This window comes from Danio rerio, chromosome 16 (genome assembly GCF_049306965.1).
Source record: "Danio rerio strain Tuebingen ecotype United States chromosome 16, GRCz12tu, whole genome shotgun sequence".
Taxonomy (NCBI): Eukaryota; Metazoa; Chordata; class Actinopteri; order Cypriniformes; family Danionidae; genus Danio; species Danio rerio.
This window is the reverse complement of record NC_133191.1, coordinates 34,487,771-34,509,442: the sequence shown is the minus strand read 5'-3', so window position 1 is coordinate 34,509,442 and position 21,672 is coordinate 34,487,771. Positions and strand designations below refer to the sequence as shown.

Here is a 21,672-nt window from a genome sequence, read left to right as displayed (position 1 = left end):
CCAGCCATCTTGAAACTGATGATCATGAGCAATGGCGTCTACATAACCTGATGGCCTTTGCAAGGAAACAATAATTCAATAATAATAGAAAGTAGATATTTGTCCAGTAACTAATATTTCACAGGTTCTTCAGACTAGCTCTGTCAGATTCAGTCAAAGCAGAGACTGATATAATGAGGTTTCAATGAAGCCTATCAAGTGTCTTCCAAAAGCACTACCACCTGCCCTTAGAGACTCACAAGACAACCAGATGTTTTCAAGACACTGCCAAAGCCATATTTAAATTTGAGAAATTTTCGTATTTCACGTTCAGTGACTCTTCCAAGATAATTACACGGTGCAGCATTAAAGAGATATACAGGGTATTCCATTAGCTTAGACTTTTTCCAGAGTTTGCTTTGATTGTTTGGCTGAGTGATTTGTTTTTCATGTGTCTTCCAGAATCAACTGAAGATTCTCTGGATAAAAAGAAATGGGATGAAAGTTTACTTCAGGTCTGTAGTAATGTTAATGAATTTGTAAATGAGTTGCATTATTAAAAATGCTATCAGGAATTCTACAGGAATACCAACATCATTAATTATGAAAAAATTATAAATAAAAATAAATAAATAAATAAATAATAATGTACAGTATTTTAGTGACACACACAGTTAAATGCACTGCCTGACAAAGTTAACTCCATTTGATGGTGCACATAGGAACTCAGTACATGCACACTGTGCTCAATACATGCACACTATGCTTTTTCTTTCCCATAAAAGTAATGATATGTCATGTAAACATTTAATAGACTATTATTTTCACTTAATTTATCCTTACTGTAATTCTTTTTGCAACTTTGACTACTCATTCTTTGTGGACAAACTATAGTTCCTTTTCCACTATCGCTATGGTTCACTTTACTTAACTGTTCCACTGTGCTGCTCCATGCAAGTCACCACAGATACTGTTTAATTTTCCAAAGTGTTGCTGATAATGGAGTTCTCTGGTATGTAATACAAATGTCTCAGTAGTTGCCTTGGCAATGCAAGTGTAATGTAAACAGCGATATGGACAGCAATCAAATATTTCCTTTGTTCAAAAACAAAGAATACATGAAAACAGACTCACTTCCACTTAGCAACCTATAAATAATCTGGCAATCCATATTATATAGGATGTTAAAACAGTATGCCAGCAGAGTAGTATGTCCGAATTCATAGTATTTAAAAAACATAGTGCGAAAAACAGAGTTGGGTTTAACTGTAACCTCGCCGGTCCTACACCACCCAACCTGCTCCGAGCTGGTATCGGACCGGCAACCTTCAGCATGGGAGTCGGTTGCTCTACCAAGTAGGCTTAAGTCCATAGTCTCTAGCGTCTGTCACTAGAGCATGTTTAGAGGTCAGAGGAGTGAGGTTTACCCACACAGAACTTAATAGCTGGCCTCCGTTACACTCACCCCCCTAAACCTCACTCCCATCAGGGTCACAGCACCAACGTAATCTATGCCACCCAACCCGCTCCAAGCTGGTATCGAGTATGGGAGTTGGTTGCTCTACCAAGGAGGCTAAAGACCATAGCATCTGTCACTCTCCGTTACATAACACATTCCACAGTAATGCATTACTGTATTCTAATTACATTTTTGACGAACGCAGTAATGTAACAAATTACATTTTAAATATGTGAAATTTGATTACAGTTACTAAAGTCAATGTAATTGCATTGCTTGCATTACAAATACAGTTTTTGGCAGAAAAAAAAATTTTTTTAATTACGTTTTCTGCTGTAATGTCAACTAATTAGGTACGCATTTTTAAATTGTTGGAGAACGGGAGCTGAAATAGCTGCTGTCAAGAGTGTTTGCTTCTTCAAGTGGAAATACAGACATTACTTCAATTTCAAAAATAAAATTCATAATACTAAAATATTGCTTTGGAATGTGGTCTAAAGGACTTTCGACTGCTTTTAGCTCAACCAGCAACTTGTTCTTGCCCTTGAACAGAGAAAGCATTCTAGGACAATACTCATCCCCAAGGAGGACACTGGCATCCAAAAACACAGTAGCCCCGCTCAGGCTAAACAAGCTAAACAGAATTTTTTTTTGTGCAGCATCGGGAGTGAAGGTATCTTTTGAATGTGATGAGAAGAGGCTGTTCACTTATCGTGTCTTTTGTGTGCGCGCATATTGAACTCTTTTGTTTTGAATATGTCAAGCTGCTATGATCAACCCACTGCAATGTTTTTTAGTGGATAGAATTATGAATGGGAGTGAAGCGACGCAACTGATGCCAATAGTGATAATGACAAATAGCAGATTATAATTCATACTACTCACATTCATACTGTATATAACTTTTTAATCGTCGTTTAATAAATTAAAATGCCTAGATCATTATGCAAAAGTGCACCTGCAAATAAATTTTTCACACAGTTGGTAATGGCTGTATAACACAGGCTGTTTTAAAATTGATGTCAAATGCACTTAATGCAACATAATAAAATCTAAAGTAACATGTGGCCTTAGCTAAAAGTAAAACATTGACTGGAGGACCATTTACACAGTACATCCTCTTGTCCAAATATGTCCATTGTGATTGATCGGATTGTGCCTTCTGCTTGTGAATTCTGAAGCTCCTGTCTAAAACTCTGGCAACCATTGACGACAGCAGGTGGACCAATCAGCTTGCAGTAGAAGCCACACGATACCTTCCTACCTACAACAACTCTCTGGAGGAGAAGGTCAGTTCACAAATCCATCTGTGACTCTTTGTATTATAAATCATCTTTTAATGACAGAAAGTGATCAGTCTGACTATTTGTTTCAGTTGGGCTGCACATTTACTCAGATAAAATTTCATCATTATGATTCCAGCTGTTGCAAAATTCATCATCCTGTACTCGCCCTTCACATTTCAGACATTTTTAAATTTATTTTGCCTGTTAAGCACCAATTTTATTTTGAAGAACTTGGTATCCGTTGATTTCTATAGTATTTTTCACCACTTGCGGGTGAATAAATGGTCAGTAAATTTTCATTTTAGGGTGAAATATCTAAATTAATTTGTAGATAAGAGCTGTATAAGTAAACAGTTTCATGGTATTGAAGCATTAAATGCTTCCCTGGTAAGAACTTGTTTGAGATTGAGAATAAATACAAATATGTAAATCAGGAATATTGTTCTGGTTTTTATATGTATAGCCTGCTTAAAGGGATAGTTCACCCAAAAATGAATGAGTATTGTGCCATCATTTTCTTATCCTCCACATGTTCCAAACATGTTTGATGTGTTTTTTTTCTGTTAAACACACAGGAAGGTATGGAGGTATTCTGAAGAATGTTGAAATAAAAAACATTTTTGTTCCTACTATTTATATCAGCGGCTGCTTTTAGTTCAGTAGTGTAGAGTACACTGCGCTCTTGCGGTATTTAAAGTTTGCTGCGTTATTCTTGTAAACAGTATAATTTAAAGGGTCGTGATCGGCACTCGTTAAATAATTACATTATATTTCTTTGCAGTATCTGCTTTTATTCAACATTCTTCTGAATATCTTGTTTTCTGTTCAGCAGAAGGAAGAAATTCATAATATATATGGTGATAAAATGTTCATCTCTTTAATGAATATCACTGTTTGCCCAAACTAAATAAGCGGTTGAATGTGAATATAACTCAATGCCCTTGCTTATTCTGATAAACTCTATTTTATATCTATTTGATAAACTGTTCCTTCTCTGTTTTCCAGAGTTTTTTGTATAGGTGTGTTGGTGTGATTCTTCAGCAGTGCTATAATAAAGAGCTGGTCAGGAAACAGCTGCAGGAGATCCTGATCAACACTCGTCACAATGATGCAGTGGAGAGAACGGTACATGGCTCTGAGCGCTTGTACATTAAACACTTCACAAGTTCATATAGGCATAATTAGAGTTGTTCTGAGAGTCAAACAGCTTGTTAATGCATGACAGCACAACAAAATAATTTCATAGGTCATCCCTTTTTTCCACACACTAAACCAAATATTAGGAAAATAAACCAAACTGACTCCCATGTTTTCTAGAAAGATGCACCTAACCCAAACTAGTTAAAAAATTGCATTATTGATAGAAAAAAAGAAGAAAAAAAGCTCTGTCACATCTGGTAGACAGGTCTCATTTTTATCACATTCACAAATAATGTAAAATATAAAGAAAACTACAAACATTTTAAACACTCCAGAGTAAATATGTATTTAAAGTTCCTCTTACTCCACAATAAAAATGTAAAAATATACATGTATAATATAATGAATTTATTCAAAGAAAACTGAAATAACCAGTGTGTACTGAAATAATCTATACTAATACCTTTCTAGTTTTCTGGGTTCTCTAAATGAGCAAAGTAAATAGTCTCACAGAGTCTAATAGAGCATACAGTCAATGGAAAAGCCACCAATCTCTTGTTATGCACTGTCTAGGGAAGGTGCACAACATAAAAGACAAAACTGAAAATATGACATCAAATATATTTGTGGTTTGAATTTGGCAGCTAACAAGGCCAAAATAACAAACAGATTTCTTTATTTTAAGCTTACCTTACCTGTTGAAAAGAAAAGAAAATACAATTAACTACCCTAAATAACAAAAAACAACTAACAAAAAAAAACAGATCAAAAGGTTTTACAAATAAACTGGCTTTAGACTTCTTACTATTCCAACATTATCTTTACTATTTACAAACTATTTACACAACAAGCAACTGCATTTGAGGGACAATCCAAAAAATCAGTGTCAACGGGCAGAAAAGTAGGGATGGCTGACATAAAACTGACGTTTCGATCCTGAAGCGCAAGTGTTTCGAAACACTGCTTCGAAGCATTATCCGAAGCACCCAGGTCACGTGACTAAGGTGATTAGAAACACCCAGGTCACGTGACTAAGGTGATTCAAAACACCCAGGTTACGTGAGCAAAGCTATTCAAAGCATCGGCCTTTTCAGAAGCATTTTGAGACCTAGCGAATCTGCGTTTGACTGACAGGGTCATAAAGAATCTCTATCTCATGTAGTCTAGTGCAGGGGTTCCCTAATTTTTCAGCCCGTGACCCCCAAAACAACAATGCCAGCCTCACGAACCCCAATATTCTCTCAGGTGGTTATAAATATATAAACCTTGCACACAACGCACCAATAGGCCCAAATCTATTCATCGTTTAATTTTGAAGAACGCCACTCTGAGACCATCCTCCATGTTCAGTTGTGGCCAGTTTTTTTTTTTTATATATATGTGAGTGCAGAAAATGTGACAGAAAGTTTAACCTATAAAATCAATGTGCACCATCTGTTGCTATTGCTGTGTCTTTAATTTAATGAAATCACCCCAGGGGTCTCAAAAAATGAAGGCTGATGATAAAATATGATAATTTTAATAGTTTAATGAAACTATTTTAATTATTGGAATTCGCCAAGGGAAACGCCCCCATTGTCCCAAGACCCTCACTTTGGGAACCACTAGCCTAGTGGACTGTGCGTGTGCACAAAGTAACTGTGCTTCAAATGGCCAGAGTTTGAAACTCAACTTGTACAAATACTCTGAAATTATAACTTGATGTATTTTATTAATTTACAATTATCACAAACTTTAACATAAAATTAAACAAAAATCTGCACTATCCAACATATAAACATTTTAAAGAACACAAAGCAGGAGTTACCAAACTAAGAAGGCCACCAAGAAAGTTGTGTCACAGCTTTTAATATACTGTAGGCCAATCGGGAGGAAGCAGTCAGTCTGAAGTGGAAATCAAATGCTTCCTAGGCAGAGCAGAGAGACAGATGGAGCATGACAATATAGGGTTGTAACACAGTTCAAATGTCTAAGCTTGCATGACCTATTTGATGGTAGCTGTGTAATGTAAATGGCTTTGCGATATACACTCACCGGCCACTTTAATACACCTGTCAAACTGCTCGTTAACGCAAATTTCTAACAAGCCAATCACATGGCAACAATTATCTCAGACCTGAATGTGACAATGAGTTCGCTGTACTCAAATGGCCTCCCTTTGGGATGTGGTGGAACACGAGATTCGCATCATGGATTTACTATCGATATGGACCAAAATCTCTGAGAAATATTTCCAGTTTGTTGTAATATCTATGCCACGAAGGATTACGGCAGTTCTGAAGGCAAAAGGGAGTCCAACCTGGCACTAGTAAGGTGTACCTAATAAAGTGGCCGGTTAGTGCAAGTTGTATGTGTCAGAAACCAATGAATGTTACAGAAAATACAGTAGACCATTGTTAGATGATCAGTTAACTGTACCCACTTTAAAGTCATTCTTCTACTGTCTGCTAGCTACTACCAGTTATCACAACAACTGTTATAGACAACACTGTCAACACAATTAGGTGCAAAATTGATCCAAAAGTTTTTTGTTTAGTTATTTAAAAGCTCATTTACGATACTGGAAGTAACAGGTGAAAATTGGTTGGCAGGGTGTTGCCATGGGAATCGGGCTGTGTGCCAGCAGCCATCTGGACGGCACTCTGGAGAAACTGGAGGAGTTTGGGAAGTCTGATGCATTCAGAAAAGCCTCAGGGATATTTGGTCTTCTCAAAGTAGGACGAGTTTCATAGAGTTGTTTGCGTAATGCTAATGAAAAAGATCTCATTTCTAAAATTGGGAGGTTAAAATTTGTTTTAAATTTTATGTTTAACCATATCGAGTTATTTTTTGTAATAATAATTGTATAATAAACTTTTTGTATAATTGTATAATAATAATAGTCAAATCTTTTGTATATACAGTGGTTTGCAGTGCAAAGATTAAGTAATTGTAATATATGTCTTAAAATACTACATGTAAATTGCCACTTTTTTGTCCTTCAGGATAAGAATGATGTTGACGTGGAGAAAATGAAGAGCACACTCATTTTGTGTTACGGCTATGTTGCGTTACACGCTCCAGAAGATCAACTACTCACTCGCATCGATAGCGACATTCTCCAAAACATCTCCAAGAACTTCAACACTAAGGTAAAGCACAACTTTTTTGTTTGCCTGTCAGCATTTATAAATTCTAAAAGGTTGTTTATTTATTCCTTTGAGGTTTGTCTTATTTAGTCAGTATGTTAGAGTAATCCTTTAAGTTGACAAAAGTAACTTTTAGCTGATGTACACATTTATAATCTACAGTCTCGTTCATCTGGGAAAGTGGATCAAACATATTGACGAGTCAGCTTGCATTTGCATTCAGAGTTTTCTTTTTTTTGGAAACATCGAAACGGTCATGCCTCCGTAGTTCTATTATGTTAGATGAACAGCTCATTTATTTGATCAGAAATAATACATTAATCATTTCTTGTTGTTTGTTGCAGCAGCGAGGCACAAAAGTGAAAAAAAAATGATGTGTTGCTGCTGTGAGGTGCTTTAAATAAGTCCTCTGAATGTCCTAGTGTATTGTTGACGAGATTCACTCGGCTGCTTTTGAGGCTGCGGTTATGACAGTTTGATCTAAATGATTTTTAATGACAAGGATCATTAATTTTCTATGAGTGCTGAATCATGTCTCATCAATATTCATAATGTAATAGCGCAATTAAAATCATTTCACTGTTAGGGAACCATGTAACTCATTTTGTTTTCTGCACTCCAAGTTTAAATATCAAAGTTTAGCTCATTGTTTTTTGGTATAGATTTTAGAAGTTTGTCTGTGAATTCACTAAAGTCGGATGTTTTATATATGAAAGACTAAAGGTATTTGTGTTTGTCTTACAATGTACATACAGTATCTAAAGGGACACATATTTAATCATTTGTATGGCAAAGTTTGTCTCACTTTATATTAGGTGCTCTTAATAAGTACAATGTACTGATCGTGTTCATATTGGTACAGCACAACACTTATCTTGCTGTTGAGATTGGATATGGATAAAGGACAGATTTGTTGCTATACACTCAAAAAAAAAAGTTTATGTTACGTTTGTTTAGATTATTTATTTTAAATAAGCTGAAACAACACAATTCTTGAGTTTATTTTGGGACAACTTGATTGTTTTATGTTCAATTTACTTAAATTTGTAACAAATAATATGTTAACCTAATTCCTTCAAGTTGTCCCACTATAAATCGATTGCGTGGAACCCAGCATTTTTACAGTATACAGTGGTTTAAAGATGACTTAAGATGTACTTGTTGCAATTATAAATATAATGGGATATATGCACAGCTAGTGTTTCTTTCCATAAAATTTGATAAACTTCCGCTGAACAGTAAATGTGACTTTATAATTTGATACAGTTCCTTTTACAGCATTGATGTTATAATGTATTTAAAATACAATCACTTAAATAGAATTCAACATTCATTTAGTTGTTCAAGCGTAAAACGAGATGAAAAGCCATTTACACACCCATGCCTGTCAGGATCAGCAGGCAAGCGCAGAAACTTCATTAAAACACTGGGGTAAAATAAATGTTAATATTTTAAAGACATGGTGCTTCTTGTACATTTTGAGACCCACTTTATATCGTTTGTGAATCAGACAGTGGAGATGGTTGATTTTTAAAGAAAACAGACTTTAAACACGCTGATTTTGTAGCTGTATACAGTTCACCGGAAGCGTTTGACCCAGGTTACTGAAAAGTCCTTCTGTATATCCCCTATTACAGATATTAATTACAGATGTGGTTATATGCAGATAAATTTTTTAAATGTGAGTACATTGTAAAAACATGTATAAATAATATGTACATTGTACAAAACCATTAAATTAAATGTAGTAATTAAGGTTACTTGATATAATGCTGGACCACAAACTTTGTGAAAACTTTCTGAATATTGGTAAATGTAATGGATTCTCTCTCATGTTTGTTACATTACTTTTATTGTTAAACAGGTTCTGGGAATTAAAGTAGAGACCAAGGTACCGTGAAGGAAACTGATGATAAGGACCTTCTCTCATCTTTGACTTTTAAACTTTAACGCACTTTCTCTTCAGTCTTGATGCCGCAATCAAAATCTTTACAGCATAACCTTTTGAGCTTCTCAGAAAAATGCATAAACCACCCAGGTATCTTTTTATTACAGAGTTTTTTAAAGCCTGATCTATGTTTTTATAAGGTCTCTAGATATATATTAGTTGTTAATATAAGGATGACATTTCATACTAGTAAATATAAGTTTACTGTTTTTTTTTGAGAAGTTCAAAAAGTGCTCACTAACACGATAACCTTCAGACACTTGGTTTTCTGGCTTTTCTGTAGGTGGCTTGGTTCATCAGTTCAACTCTTTTTCTATCGAATCACAATTATGTTCTACATTGTGATTTTAATCCTTTATAGAACTACGTTTACATGTATATTTGTTTATGATGAGCATGCTTGGTGTGACTGTGACCAGAAAATGCTTCTCTAATTCTAGGTGGATTGTTTGGCTTTGCTGTTTGATTGACATGCAGTATGTCAAACGTTTGGCAAGCACACTTTGATTGTATACTTTTTGTTGTTTTCTCTGTTTTTGTGTGTATGTGTGTATGTCTGTATGTGGGCACGTCATAGGACCTGACTATGAAGCTTAGTCTCATTCATAGTGTCGGACTCATTGCCAAGGCCATCAGCAACAGTGTTCGTAAACAGGGCTTCATGTTCACTCGAAAACATGAGCTAATGGGGGTTATGACGGTAAGAGGTTTTCAATATACAATGCTTATTTTGCTAGCACACATTGTTATTCTTTGGGCAAACAGTTAATCCTTTCACGTTAATCTACTGAAAAAAAAAAGTTTGTTTTGGTAATCTTCAAACTCTGACTATTTGCTTTTGTGTTTGTAGTGGCGGTACTTCTCTGTTGACATCAGTTTTAAAGCTTCATTCGTAATATTCTTAACCATGTCCCTCTTACTATTAGTTTCCTATGAGGAAATAATGTGTAAAATCAAACTACTCAATACTCAATACTTAATTTCAGTCGGAAGTACATAAACATACTGAAAGAAAAGTGTCAGGAACTTCTGGTTAAAGCTGACTTTAAAGGTCCAATAAAGTAATTTGAAATGGGTGTTTTTATTCAATGTTTGACATAATCTCATCGGAAACATGAAAAAGGAGAAAAAGAGTATCCCATCCTCTTTAAAAAAACAGTTAGTAGCATTTATTATTTTTTTTTTTTCACAGTGAGACTGTTTGACCTCAACTGCATCAAATGAAAAGCAAATGAGAAATTACTTATTAAGGGGGCGTGGCATGTCAGATACTAAAGAGCATTTGATTGGTCAAAATTTAATGAGAAGTATGAGGTGACATGAGAAAAAAAAAACATTGATCTGGTTAGGTGGAAGTGAAAAGCTGCAAGCTTTTTAATGTGCTTTGGAGCACACTAGCTTATAGATATCCTTAAAACTAATATACTGATGCTGACATATTAAAAAACTTTATTTTAATTTCTCAGGACCTGATAACTTGAAGATCATTTACTTTTCATCAGTTGGCAGATGTTTTATTCAAAGTAACTTACAAATGAGGACAAAATAAGTGATAAAAGGCATGCAAAAACAACAAGTAGAAAATTGAATAGTGTTTTTTGTTTTTTTGCTTTTCAAGACAAATTAGGACATACAGGAAAAGAAAAAAAGAGGAAAAAAACTGGACAATAGGAGAAAATGGTTGTGTATACATTCAGAAGGTCTAACAACAAATGACAAAACAAAACAAAAGCACAATCAATGAGATTAAATGTACATGTAATTATGTGAGTTATTGGTGTGTGATTATTATGAGTTCGAAATGCAGATCTTTATATCATTAGTATGTTTTGAGTTTGGAAAGGATGGACAAATGAGAGGAAGAAAGAAAATTATATCAAATAACAAAAATAATATGAGAATAAATGGTCGAAGAATTTGTTAAAAGATAATTCATATTATATATTTTAAATAATATAAAAGAAGTTTGCGCTGTCGGTAGCACTGTCGCCTCACAGCAAGAAGGTCGCTGGTTCAAGCCTTGGCTGGGTTAGCATTTCTGTGTGGAGTTTGCATGTTCTCCCTGTGTTCGCGTGGGTTTTCTCCAAGTGCTCCGGTTTCCCCCACAAGTCCAAAGACGTGTGCTATAGATAAATTGGATAAGGTAAATTGTCTATAGTGTATGTGTGTGAATGAGAGTGTGTGGGTGTTTCCCAGTGATGGGTTGCAGCTGGAAGGGCATCTGCTGCATGGAACATATGCTGGATAAGTTGGTGGTTCATTCCGCTGTGGCGACCACTGAGTAATAAAGAAACTAAACTGAAAAAAAAATGAATGAATACTATAAAATTTTAAAGAGAGAGAAAGTGTATGGATTATAATTGTTATAGAGAGTTTTTTGTCTTAGCTCAGATTTATTTATTTTTTTGAGGAAGAAGTGTAAAAGCAATGTTTTAAATACACAGATCTAAAAAAGTTGAAAATAGAATAAAGCGTTGGTAATAAATGCTTTTAGTCGATTGTTAGACTAACAAATCAGACAATTGATGCAATCAAAATCAAAATAACAGTAATCCTTCATGGTTAATATACATTATTGTATACATCTTACAGACCTGTTTCATTTGAATAAATCGTCACCTTAGAATTATAAGGTTCTATCTGACATTTTAGTCAAAATTGAGTTATTGACATGTATTCTTATTAAATTAAACTTATTTTCATTATGGGATTTTTTTTTATGTTGTTTACATTGTAAGACTTTTTATTTTGAAAAACAAGTGTTACACATGTACTGTTTGTTATGGAATGCAAAAACTTTGAAGCTCAATATCTCAAAATCATTCAGAATGCAGATAGAACCTTATAATTCCAAGGTGACTAAATATTTCGATGAACGAGACATCATGTGACTTGATTGACATTGTCTTTTATTTTCCTGCAGGATTTCATCAAAGCTGAACCACCAGAAGTCATGCGGACTCCCGTTCGCTATCTTGTTTTGACCACGTGTGCCAACCTTATGTATCCTGACAGTCTTCTTTATCAACTTAATGTGTGCTATTTTTAATCTTCCTTGTGCTCATCTCTGCTATTTTTAAACATAAACTAATTCTTATGCTCACAGTTGATTAAATACTTAACTCTTACCTTCAGAAACTTAGATCCTCCTTTAACAGAAAACGAGAACTTTGATTTGCTAAAAACCTGCTTGAATGGTGTATACGGGCTTCCAACTGCGGACACTCCAGATAAAGGGAAAGATGAAGAAGCTTTGGATCCACAGCAGAGAGAGGTCAGAATTAAATATAGATGTTTATGCACATCCCTTGGAACTTTTCATCCCTTTTCTCCGTCTCCTGTATGCTTTAAATATAAAGTATGTTTTTCACTGCAGTGCTTTTCCCCCCTCAGGTCTTATATTCAGACACTTTTAACGCTCTTCATGAATTGCTAAGGAATGTGTTAGCCAGAGATCTGAGTCCTGACGGTCTGCAGGCTGTGTTCAAGGTAAAGTAGAAAGTGTAAAAGTTATGTGCCGTTTTGTAGTGCTTTTGTATAAATCTGGTTTATTGAGTGCCTTGGCTTTTTCTCAGCATATAGAGAGCTGGCTGAGCTCAGGACAGGACCACGAGAGGGAGAGGGCAGTAAAGACCACGGCACACTTACTGCAGTTTTACTTGGACAATCTCAGTGTCAAGGTAAAGACTTGTGTGGAGATGGTACAATATCTGCTTTTATTACAAGGCATTATGGAATACTGTTGTGTCTGGAATTCTGATTTGTCAATCATGGCATTCCAATGCATATTTTCCTCAATAACAGATAACTAATAACATAGGCTGATCTGTCAAAAAGATGTAAAATGTACAATATTATTTGCATTTTTGGTTGTCAGTAATACTGTCATATTTACATGTGCACTGTAAACAGTTACAGTTGTGCTGTTGTTTTACAGCACCGTTTTTTTTATCAAATCTAATCACTTTTATTGTCACATCATCAGCAGCACGTGTGCTGTGTTGAGGGAAAAGCTTAGGTGCTGGCTCCAGACAGTACAAAATGCAGATAGTGCAAATAAAATGACAGTGCAAATACAACAACAGTGCGAAATATAACAGCATACGGTAGATTTACAGCACAATTCATTTATTAATTTTCCTTCGACGTAGTCCTTTTATTCATCAGGGGTCGCCACCGTGAAATGAACAGCCATACAGCAAAATTGCAATTGTTAATTTACAGTGCATTTGAAAATTATAGAGTTATTGCAACCAAAATTGATTACTAGCTTTTTTTTTTTACAGTGCTCATTTAACTTGGCTGTTAGTGAATACTGTATGTTTATATTTATATGTTGCTTTCTGAAGTAAAAAATGTATTTTGTTGTCTAAAATATAATCATGTTATGATATAAACATGTCTAAAAATGCAATCATTTATGCAGTTTTATTAAGTTGTAATATTTTACCAATGTAGATGCAGAATTATTGTAGTTCTTAAATACATTTAGCTAAATACTTTGCAAAGTTTTTTTTAAAAAACATTATTTGACTACACTCTCAGAAAAGAAGGTACATGGTGATACAAATAATGTTCCTAAAGAAACAGTTTTGTACCTTTGTAAAAGTTGTACCTTATATGGTGTAGAAAAGACCTCTTATGATACTGTTCTGTACCTTTTATGGTACAGCCTAAATGAAGGTACACAGTTGTTCTCATAAAAAGGTACATAAGTGTTGAACAACTCCTCTTTTATTACAATATCTATGATAAATTATGACTAAAAGTGATTTTATGAATAATTTCCATCATTTAAAAGCATGTTTAAAGAAACTCATACACATTAATTATTAAGTTCTATAAGACAAAACAACTGGTAAAACAAAACTATGGGTATTGTTAGCTGAACATTTAAGGCATTGTCAATTAACATTTGGTGAGCATTTTCTGACAAAATACAGTTTCATGATTGATATCCGCACCTTTTGGCGTTTGCTTTCCACTGCATATGCAAAGTGTTCATGCAGACATTTTATCAATGTAAAACTAATCAAACATTGTGCTCGTTACAATACTTTTGCATAATTACATTTCTATTTTAAAATTCAGTAAATTAAATTAACTTTTTATAAAAAAAATATATAAAACTTTTAAGTGATAACAAAGGTATTGCGTGAAAATTGGAGAAAAAATTTTCTATATTGTACATGGGAGAATGTGTTTCAGTATTATTTTTGTGAAAAGTTGTGAAATGTTTAGCAAAAAATAGATCTTTTGATTTATGTTGAAGTATTTTTTTATTCTTTATTGTAAATGTAAAAGGTGCATTTACACAAATATAAACTTTTTAAAAAATATTGTTTAAAATGTATTTGATGTTTTATATTAAATGAAAATAAATTGACGCATTTTGAACATAGCAAAATGCCTTTTAATAGTTCTTGAAGGAACACATTTGACCCTGTTAGGTACAAAGTGTCTTGTCACTGTAGTGGTACCTTTATGGATCAGATTTGTACCTTTGATGAGGGTACAATATTGTATCTGCAGGTTTTCAAAAATCAAAGGTATATTTCGGTTTCCCCTGGTACAAATCATGTCCTTAAAGGTACAAACTGCAATGGTACAAATTTGTTTCTTTGTCTTAAGGTTTAATTCTGTTTCATAAAAAGGTACTGCCCCAGTTACAAGGGTTTGTGCCTTTTTTGGTACAACATTGTACCTTTTTTTTTCTGAGTGTGTACAGTAAATTGCAAATACCATTCAAAAGCATGGGTGGCACGGTGGCTCATGTGTTAACACTCTCATCTCACAGCCAGAAAGTCGCTGGGCCAGCGGGCATTTCTGTGTGGAGTTTGCATGTTCTCCCCATGTTCATGTGGATTTCCTCCGGGTGCTCCAGTTTCCCCCCACAGTCCAAAGACATCTGGTATAAGTAAATTAGGTAAACAAAAATTGGCCTGGTGACGCAGTGGTGTAGTAGGTAGTGCTGTCGCCTCACAGCAAGAAGGTCGCTGGGTCGCAGGTTCGAGCCTCGGCTGGGTCAATTGGCGTTTCTGTGTGGAGTTTGCATGTTCTTCCTGCAAAGACATGCGGTACAGGGTACAGGTGAATTGGGTAGGCTTAATTGTCCGTAGTGTGTGTGTGTGTGTGTGTGTGTGTGTGTGTGTGTGTGTGTGTGTGTGTGTGTGTGTGTGTGTGTGTGTGTGTGTGTGTGTGTGTGTTTGTGTGTGTGTGTGTGTGTGTGTGTGTGTGTGTGTGTGTGTGTGTGAATGTTTCTCAGAGAAGGGTTGCGGATGGAAGGGCATCCGCTGCGTAAAAATGTGCTGGATAAGTTGGTGGTTCATTCCGCTGTGGCGACCCCAGATTAATAAAGGGACTAAACCGACAAGAAAATGAATGAAAATTGGCCTTAGTGTATAAGTGCAATTGTGAATTGTGTGTGCGTGTTTTTCAGTACTGAGCTGCGGCTGAAAGGGTATCCGCTTCGTAATATGCTGGAATATTTAGTGGTTCATTCTGCTGTGGTGACCCCTGATAAATAAGAGACTAAGCCGAAGGAAAATAAATGAATGAATGAGTCTTAGGCACCCCTGTGTGTGGCACTTAATTCGAGATAGAGATTGGGAGTCAGAGTTATGTGGTTTAAGAACTGAATTGAGGTGTACTGTACGAGGTGTAGTCAGATTTGTAAAACCTTTGTAAAACATAAAGAGTCACCAATAGCAGTGATTTATGAAAAATAATGCCACTGAAAATGTACATACACGGTTTCAGGCTGACACAGATTAAATGAAAAGTAGTTTGACTAAAACTATAATCCAAAAATTTGGAAATAAATATTATTGATTACATATATTTAATGTTTCATAAACTTATTGAAGTCTTCATAATGTAAATTGTATGAGTAAATTGTTACTTTGAGTTTGTAGTTATTTGTTAGTCTATACCCGGAACACTGTCAACCAATATATTCAAGACCTTGGCAACTCGTCTCACATTCTTTAAATGCAAAGCATTCACATTAAACAGCTATTAGTCTTATTCTGCCCAAGCTGAAATGTTAAGTAGGATCATTTATTCTGTTCTCCCCAAAATCTTTTTTTATTTTCCTCAAGGCGCAGATTAATGAAATATGTGCTTTGGGAAACAAATGTACTGTAGTTAAAATCTTAATAGATCTCAAACTCAGCGCTGATGAATCTCTCCTGCTCTTGCTCGCTCTCTCTTTCTCTCTCTCTCTCTCTTAAATGTTTTAATGATAGTTTCTCTCTAAAGGTTTCCATTTGTGGTTTTAAGTATCCAAAGAACCAAAAATATTAATGTCAGTTGTATCATTTTATTCTTGGTCATGCGAAAATATCAATTTACATGACAAGGAACAATTAATCAAGGTGACGGTGTATGTAACAGCTTAGTGTTTTGTAATTCTATAAAGTCTAGAATTTCTATTGACTAAAACTATTATTAAGCAATAAATTAACTGACACAGTTTAAATGAATTGGTTTTCAAACAATTGGTTTGTACAGCCTTTTAAAAAGGTGTCATTAAATATTTATATTCATGTTATGTCATGAATATGAATACGATTATATGTAGTCTTATGAAAACTATCATTACGTATCAATGGCTCAGTCATATCATTGGCTCAGTTGTGATGCATTTGGTTATGTCAAGTTGTCATAACAAAGACATTTCAAACTGTCATCTTTGCATTTAAAATGACAAGACTGAACTAAAGACACTCAGTGTAATAAGTATGCTTGAAATCTTCAATTTCACAACACGTCATGTTATGATTATAAAGGTGTCATGTCTCAGTCTAATGAACACCCCCATGTTACCGAAGGGAGTGAGTGTTTTGTAAAATTGTCAGTAGTCTTATTAAAGGCGAGTTGTGTTGATTAATGCTTTATTTAAATTTGCTTGTATGTATTGTGTATTGTAATAAAGAATCTCTCTCTGTCTCTTGTGTGTCTAGAATCTAGTCACATTTCATAATCTGGGAGCTCTTGTGGGCCGTCTGGCCCCGCGTTGCACGGACCCAAACCCTGAGGTTCGCCGGGCAGCAATTGACTGCATCTACAGCTTGATGTACATTCAGCTGCGCTATGAAGGTACTCGCAGAACTATCAAAACACAGCTCACTTTTGAAAGACCTAACATTCAGTAGGCTTCAGATTGACACTGTGTCAATATAAAGTTGTTTACAATGTTACGTGATGCTGGAAATTCCTACAATGCCTATTTGTCTTTGTCTAACAGGTTTCTCACTGGACTACAAAGATGATTCAGTTGAGGCTCTGTTAGATGTTCGTGAGAAGCTTAGCAATCCTGACCATTCCGTCTTGTATAAAACCTGTTCTGAGCTGACTAAGGTAATATAATGTTCTCCTTAAGAACTAATGTTTAAGGGATATCTAAAGGGTAGTTCAAACATAAATAAAAATCAGCTGGCTGTTTACTCATCCTCAAGTGGTTCCAAATGTTTGTGAGCTTTTTAAGGCTCATTCATTCTAAATGCGTCTTTGCTTTCTAAAAACACGTGGGTAGTTTGAAAAAAAAAAAAAAGCACAGGAAACAGAAAATTGCAACGGTTGCCCCGCCTTTGAGCTTTTTTGATTGGTCGACAGCTGTAAAACTGACAGTGGCTGTTTCTCTATGTCCTCGTGTTCTCGTGTAACGTCATCATCAGCTTCCAAAGTTCCGTTCCAATACTCAAGACCGCAAGAACGGAGGACGCATGAAACTTCCTGGATGTGTTCTTGATATCGAGGATGCACCAATGCAGACTTGAGCACCGATCTCGCTCTAGAAGTCCCAGAAGTCATTGCGACTGGAGGTGGGAAGTGCAGCATTTTATTTAGATTTATTATTAAAAAAGGGGAAAAACTAAAAAATCGTTTTATGAATGCTTTAATGTTTAAATAATTTTTTGCACTCAGGTAATGACAGTGTGAACAGCTTAAACCGCACAGAATCTGATATTTTCTGGTCAGATCTTTGCCACTTTCAGATGTAGTCTTAAATCAGACACAGATCTGATGTTCTGCAATGCGACCACTGTGTAAACGGTTATGTCGGATCTCATGTGACTTTTACATAATCTTTGAGCGACATGCGTTATCATTCTGTGCTGCAAACATCATCTACTCCTCAGCAGCACAGTAGAATAGCAAACATGGCAATTACTTTACCACAAAAGTTGGTTGTTTATTTTGAAAAAGATTTTGGCGGCAAAGCTGGTGCTTGTTAACGATTGGGGCACAGGTTGATCGCGAAGCTGAAGAGCGTAGTGCGTGTTATAGGGGATCTGTGTGCAAAGGACGGAGAACTTTCTCTCCAAGAGATAAAAGGGCAGGTGCTCGAGCACCCAAACCCCCCTTCTGTACGTGTCTGTTATTTATAATGAAGTAAAAAAAATAATAACTCTGCAAACGGAGATAAACCAACTCCGCCTTCACAGTTCAGTCTGCGGCTGCTTATTAACCCTTGATGAGTTCACTACACCGGTGGTCAGATTGCTACGCGCCGTGGTTGTCATAAATCACAAATGATTAGTGTTTTCAGTCACGAGACTTATTTTAGATTTCAAATGCCGACATACACATTAGTAGTAGCGGAACAATCATTTACAGTTCATAAATTACATCACGGTTGTCTGTGAAAAGGGTAATAATCATATAAGCATGATCTGACAATGTGCTTACTTAATACAGTATACACATTGTGTGCACAGTTTGACATTTTGTGCTCTTTGTAATTGTACTTTTGCGCATGCGGGTCAGTTTAGGACCATGATCTGTTCACACTGCAAATCTGATATTGGCCACATTTATAAGAGCAGTGTGAACAGCCATGCAAAAATCAGATCTGAGAAAAAAAATCTGATTTGAGCACTAAGCCTCGCAGTGTGAACGTAGCCTAAGTGATTTGGGGGCCCTAAGTAGTTCCAGCCATGGGGTCCAACAGATCTAAAATCAAACCCATTACCAAATCGAAGCCCTTTGTAGTTTTATAAATTATTTATTTATTTGACAGGTTTTTTTTTCTATAACACTGAATCTCCTTTTCCATGTTCATTGAAATCTTAAAATTTTAACGAATTGTTTTCTAAAATTAATTCACAACAACAACAAAACAATAAAATAAATTGAAAATAATAAATTGTTTTTAAAACTAAATCTATACCTAATTGGACTACTGGACTGCTCCATGATTGGGGGGAGTGAGACAAATTTGTGTTTTATGTTATGATTACATTAAAATGTATTTAATTTGTTACCATACAATACTTCTAGGTATTTATTGGGGGGCCCCAAATTTCCTAGGTCCCTAAGCAGCTGCTTACTCCGCTTATTGGCTCATTCCGCCCCTGCATGAGCATAACCGTCACACATGTCCATCAAACACATGTTTACATTAATAAAACCCACAGAAAAGTAGCGTATTGAAACGGAACATGTTCTGTGTGAATGGTCTCTTATTTCTGTTGAACACAGAATATTGGAAACTGGCAGCCATTGCTATCCATCAATACTATAGAATTCAGTGGCTACCGATTTCTAACATTCTTCAAAAATGCTCTCTTTTGTGTTTAATCAAAGGCAGAAGCTTAGATAGGTTTGGAACAAGCAGAGGGTGAATAAATGAGGATGGAATTTTATTTTTTGGCTAAACTATCCCATTGCAGCATCTCTCTTTCTGAAACGGCCTGTTTTGCTCCATCTCTCTTGTGTTTTAGATCATCAGTAAGCGTTTGCCCCAGCAGCAGTTGAGCACCCTGCTGTTTATGCTGTTTGATGGTTTGGTGGACTCTCAGTCCAACTGTTCCAGAGCTTCCAGTGTGATCCTCAACACATTACTGAAGAACCGAGGCGCGGGCCTGCAGGATCTGGTACATTACAGTTTCATCAGATTCTGGGAAATCAAACATTTTGCATTAGCAAACATTCTTACATCAGTCAGTATTTATTTGGTCTGTTTTGAAAGGATAAATAAAGAAAAAAAAGGGTAAATAAATTAAACATGTGGTTGGTGAGAGTTTTTTTTTTGTGCTCTCCAAGTCTGGGTTTGAGTAAAATCAGTAAAAACACAGTAATATTATGAAATATTGTTTGAAGTTTTTTTTATTATTGTAATGGCAGAGCAGTTATTTTAGTAACTAAGTAACTTGTATTTCATTTTCATTTTAATTAAAGTAATTTTTTCCTAAATATGTATAAGGTTTTTTTTTATCTTTTATTTACATTTTTTAAGGTTTAGTTGTTAAACTAAATAAAAATGAGAGCTATTTCAGTTTTTAGTCTCAGATGATGATTTTAAGAATTTTAAATAATTCAGAAATTTTTGCAACAAAACAACAAAAAAACTGTCCTGACATTGGTAGAATCACTAGAGATTTTTTACTGAAAAAAGGCTTACATTTTAGATGAACTATTTGAAACTTTATTATAAGAAAAGAATTATAAGAAAAGTTTTTTAGGGATGAACCAAAATGAAAATTCTAGACCAAAATGATGTGTGAAAACCGAAAATGCTTTGTAGTGATTGTTTATTAATTTATTAAATAATATAAAGTAATACTGTAAGACTTTTCAAATTCAAACTAGGCCAAATTAATTGCGTTAGTTATTTTGTTTTGTATTATTTTAAGTCATTTGATATGCAGTGACAAACAATTAGATCTTTTGCTGAACAGTTCCACCACTTTTGACGCTCATAAATGTTCATGAAAATTATTGCGTTGCATGTATTAGGAGGTATCTGAAGGTGGCAGCTGACGTGCAGCTGCGGGTTTGTATCTTTAACAAACAATAGCCCTTTTTACACTTACAGACCTTTCAAGGCAAATTTCTGGAAAGGGATCATGTGTGAACAGGCCCTTTTTGAAAATATTGGTAAATTCGTTCCGGTAATTTTCTGGAAAGAGAAGTTGTAACATTACCGGTAATTTGCCGGAATGCTGTTCTGTGTAAACGCAGAAGGAAAATTGCCAGAAAGAGCGCGTTCAAACATTCAAACGCATTTACATCCACACTGTTTATGACAATAGAAGCCTGTGAATATTTTCCAGACACATTTAGCTTCTAGATGTTAGTCAGTTAACTTTTTATTGATCCTTCTGAATGCCAACTGTGTAAAAATACTTTGTCAAAATGCTTATGATAAACCGTTGCTGGTTTACCTTCAAGCTCTGTTTCAGTTACTTGACCCGTGTGCTCGTGAAGAAGTGCTCCGGTGAGCGCCAGCACACACACACACACACACACACACATATTATGCACATCTCGACATGTGAAAGTGTTTCTCCATATGTTATTATCGAAGTTGTTCACAATACCTATCCATCCACAGAATTTTTAATATAGTCAAATGTGTAAACATTTAGCTATGGTTCGCGGTTCTGCCTTTGGATGTCTCTGGGACAAAGCAGCTGCATGAACGCTAAAGCTTTAAATAAAAGTCAAACCATCAACAAAAGCACGACTTCTCTATGTTTACAAATACAAGTGCAGCTGTTTAGAGCTCATTTCTGACCATTTTCCATAATTCGATGTGTAACATTTTAATAACAGAAACAACTCAAACAGATCTTTCACCGGCACAAACCAGCACAAACAAGGCACAAATGGACAAGACTATTTTGGATAAATTTGGAGCATGTTAGGGGGCTGTTGACGTCATCGCTCATAATTAAATGAGCAATACTTTAATTGTGGAAACAGCACAACTTTCACCGGCACAAA

General features: G+C 35.3%; 1 protein-coding gene across 9 annotated transcripts in view; it reads left to right on the top strand.

The window, feature by feature from the left end:
- Positions 1 to 21,672, top strand: part of mroh1 (maestro heat-like repeat family member 1) — a 139,006-nt gene that overhangs the window by 100,925 nt on the left and 16,409 nt on the right. For 6 of the 9 annotated variants that reach the window (XM_073926127.1, XM_073926128.1, XM_073926129.1 and 3 more), the window contains 14 exons: positions 442 to 494; positions 2,620 to 2,727; positions 3,730 to 3,849; positions 6,456 to 6,578; positions 6,849 to 6,995; positions 8,857 to 8,883; positions 9,518 to 9,640; positions 11,864 to 11,943; positions 12,076 to 12,214; positions 12,334 to 12,429; positions 12,516 to 12,620; positions 16,905 to 17,040; positions 17,189 to 17,301; positions 19,668 to 19,820. In XM_073926127.1, coding sequence (XP_073782228.1) covers positions 442 to 494; positions 2,620 to 2,727; positions 3,730 to 3,849; positions 6,456 to 6,578; positions 6,849 to 6,995; positions 8,857 to 8,883; positions 9,518 to 9,640; positions 11,864 to 11,943; positions 12,076 to 12,214; positions 12,334 to 12,429; positions 12,516 to 12,620; positions 16,905 to 17,040; positions 17,189 to 17,301; positions 19,668 to 19,820 — 1,523 coding nt within the window. The remainder of the gene's footprint in view (positions 1 to 441; positions 495 to 2,619; positions 2,728 to 3,729; positions 3,850 to 6,455; positions 6,579 to 6,848; positions 6,996 to 8,856; positions 8,884 to 9,517; positions 9,641 to 11,863; positions 11,944 to 12,075; positions 12,215 to 12,333; positions 12,430 to 12,515; positions 12,621 to 16,904; positions 17,041 to 17,188; positions 17,302 to 19,667; positions 19,821 to 21,672) is intronic. The other 3 variants (XM_073926131.1, XM_073926130.1, XM_073926132.1) reach the window with 1 other exon arrangement.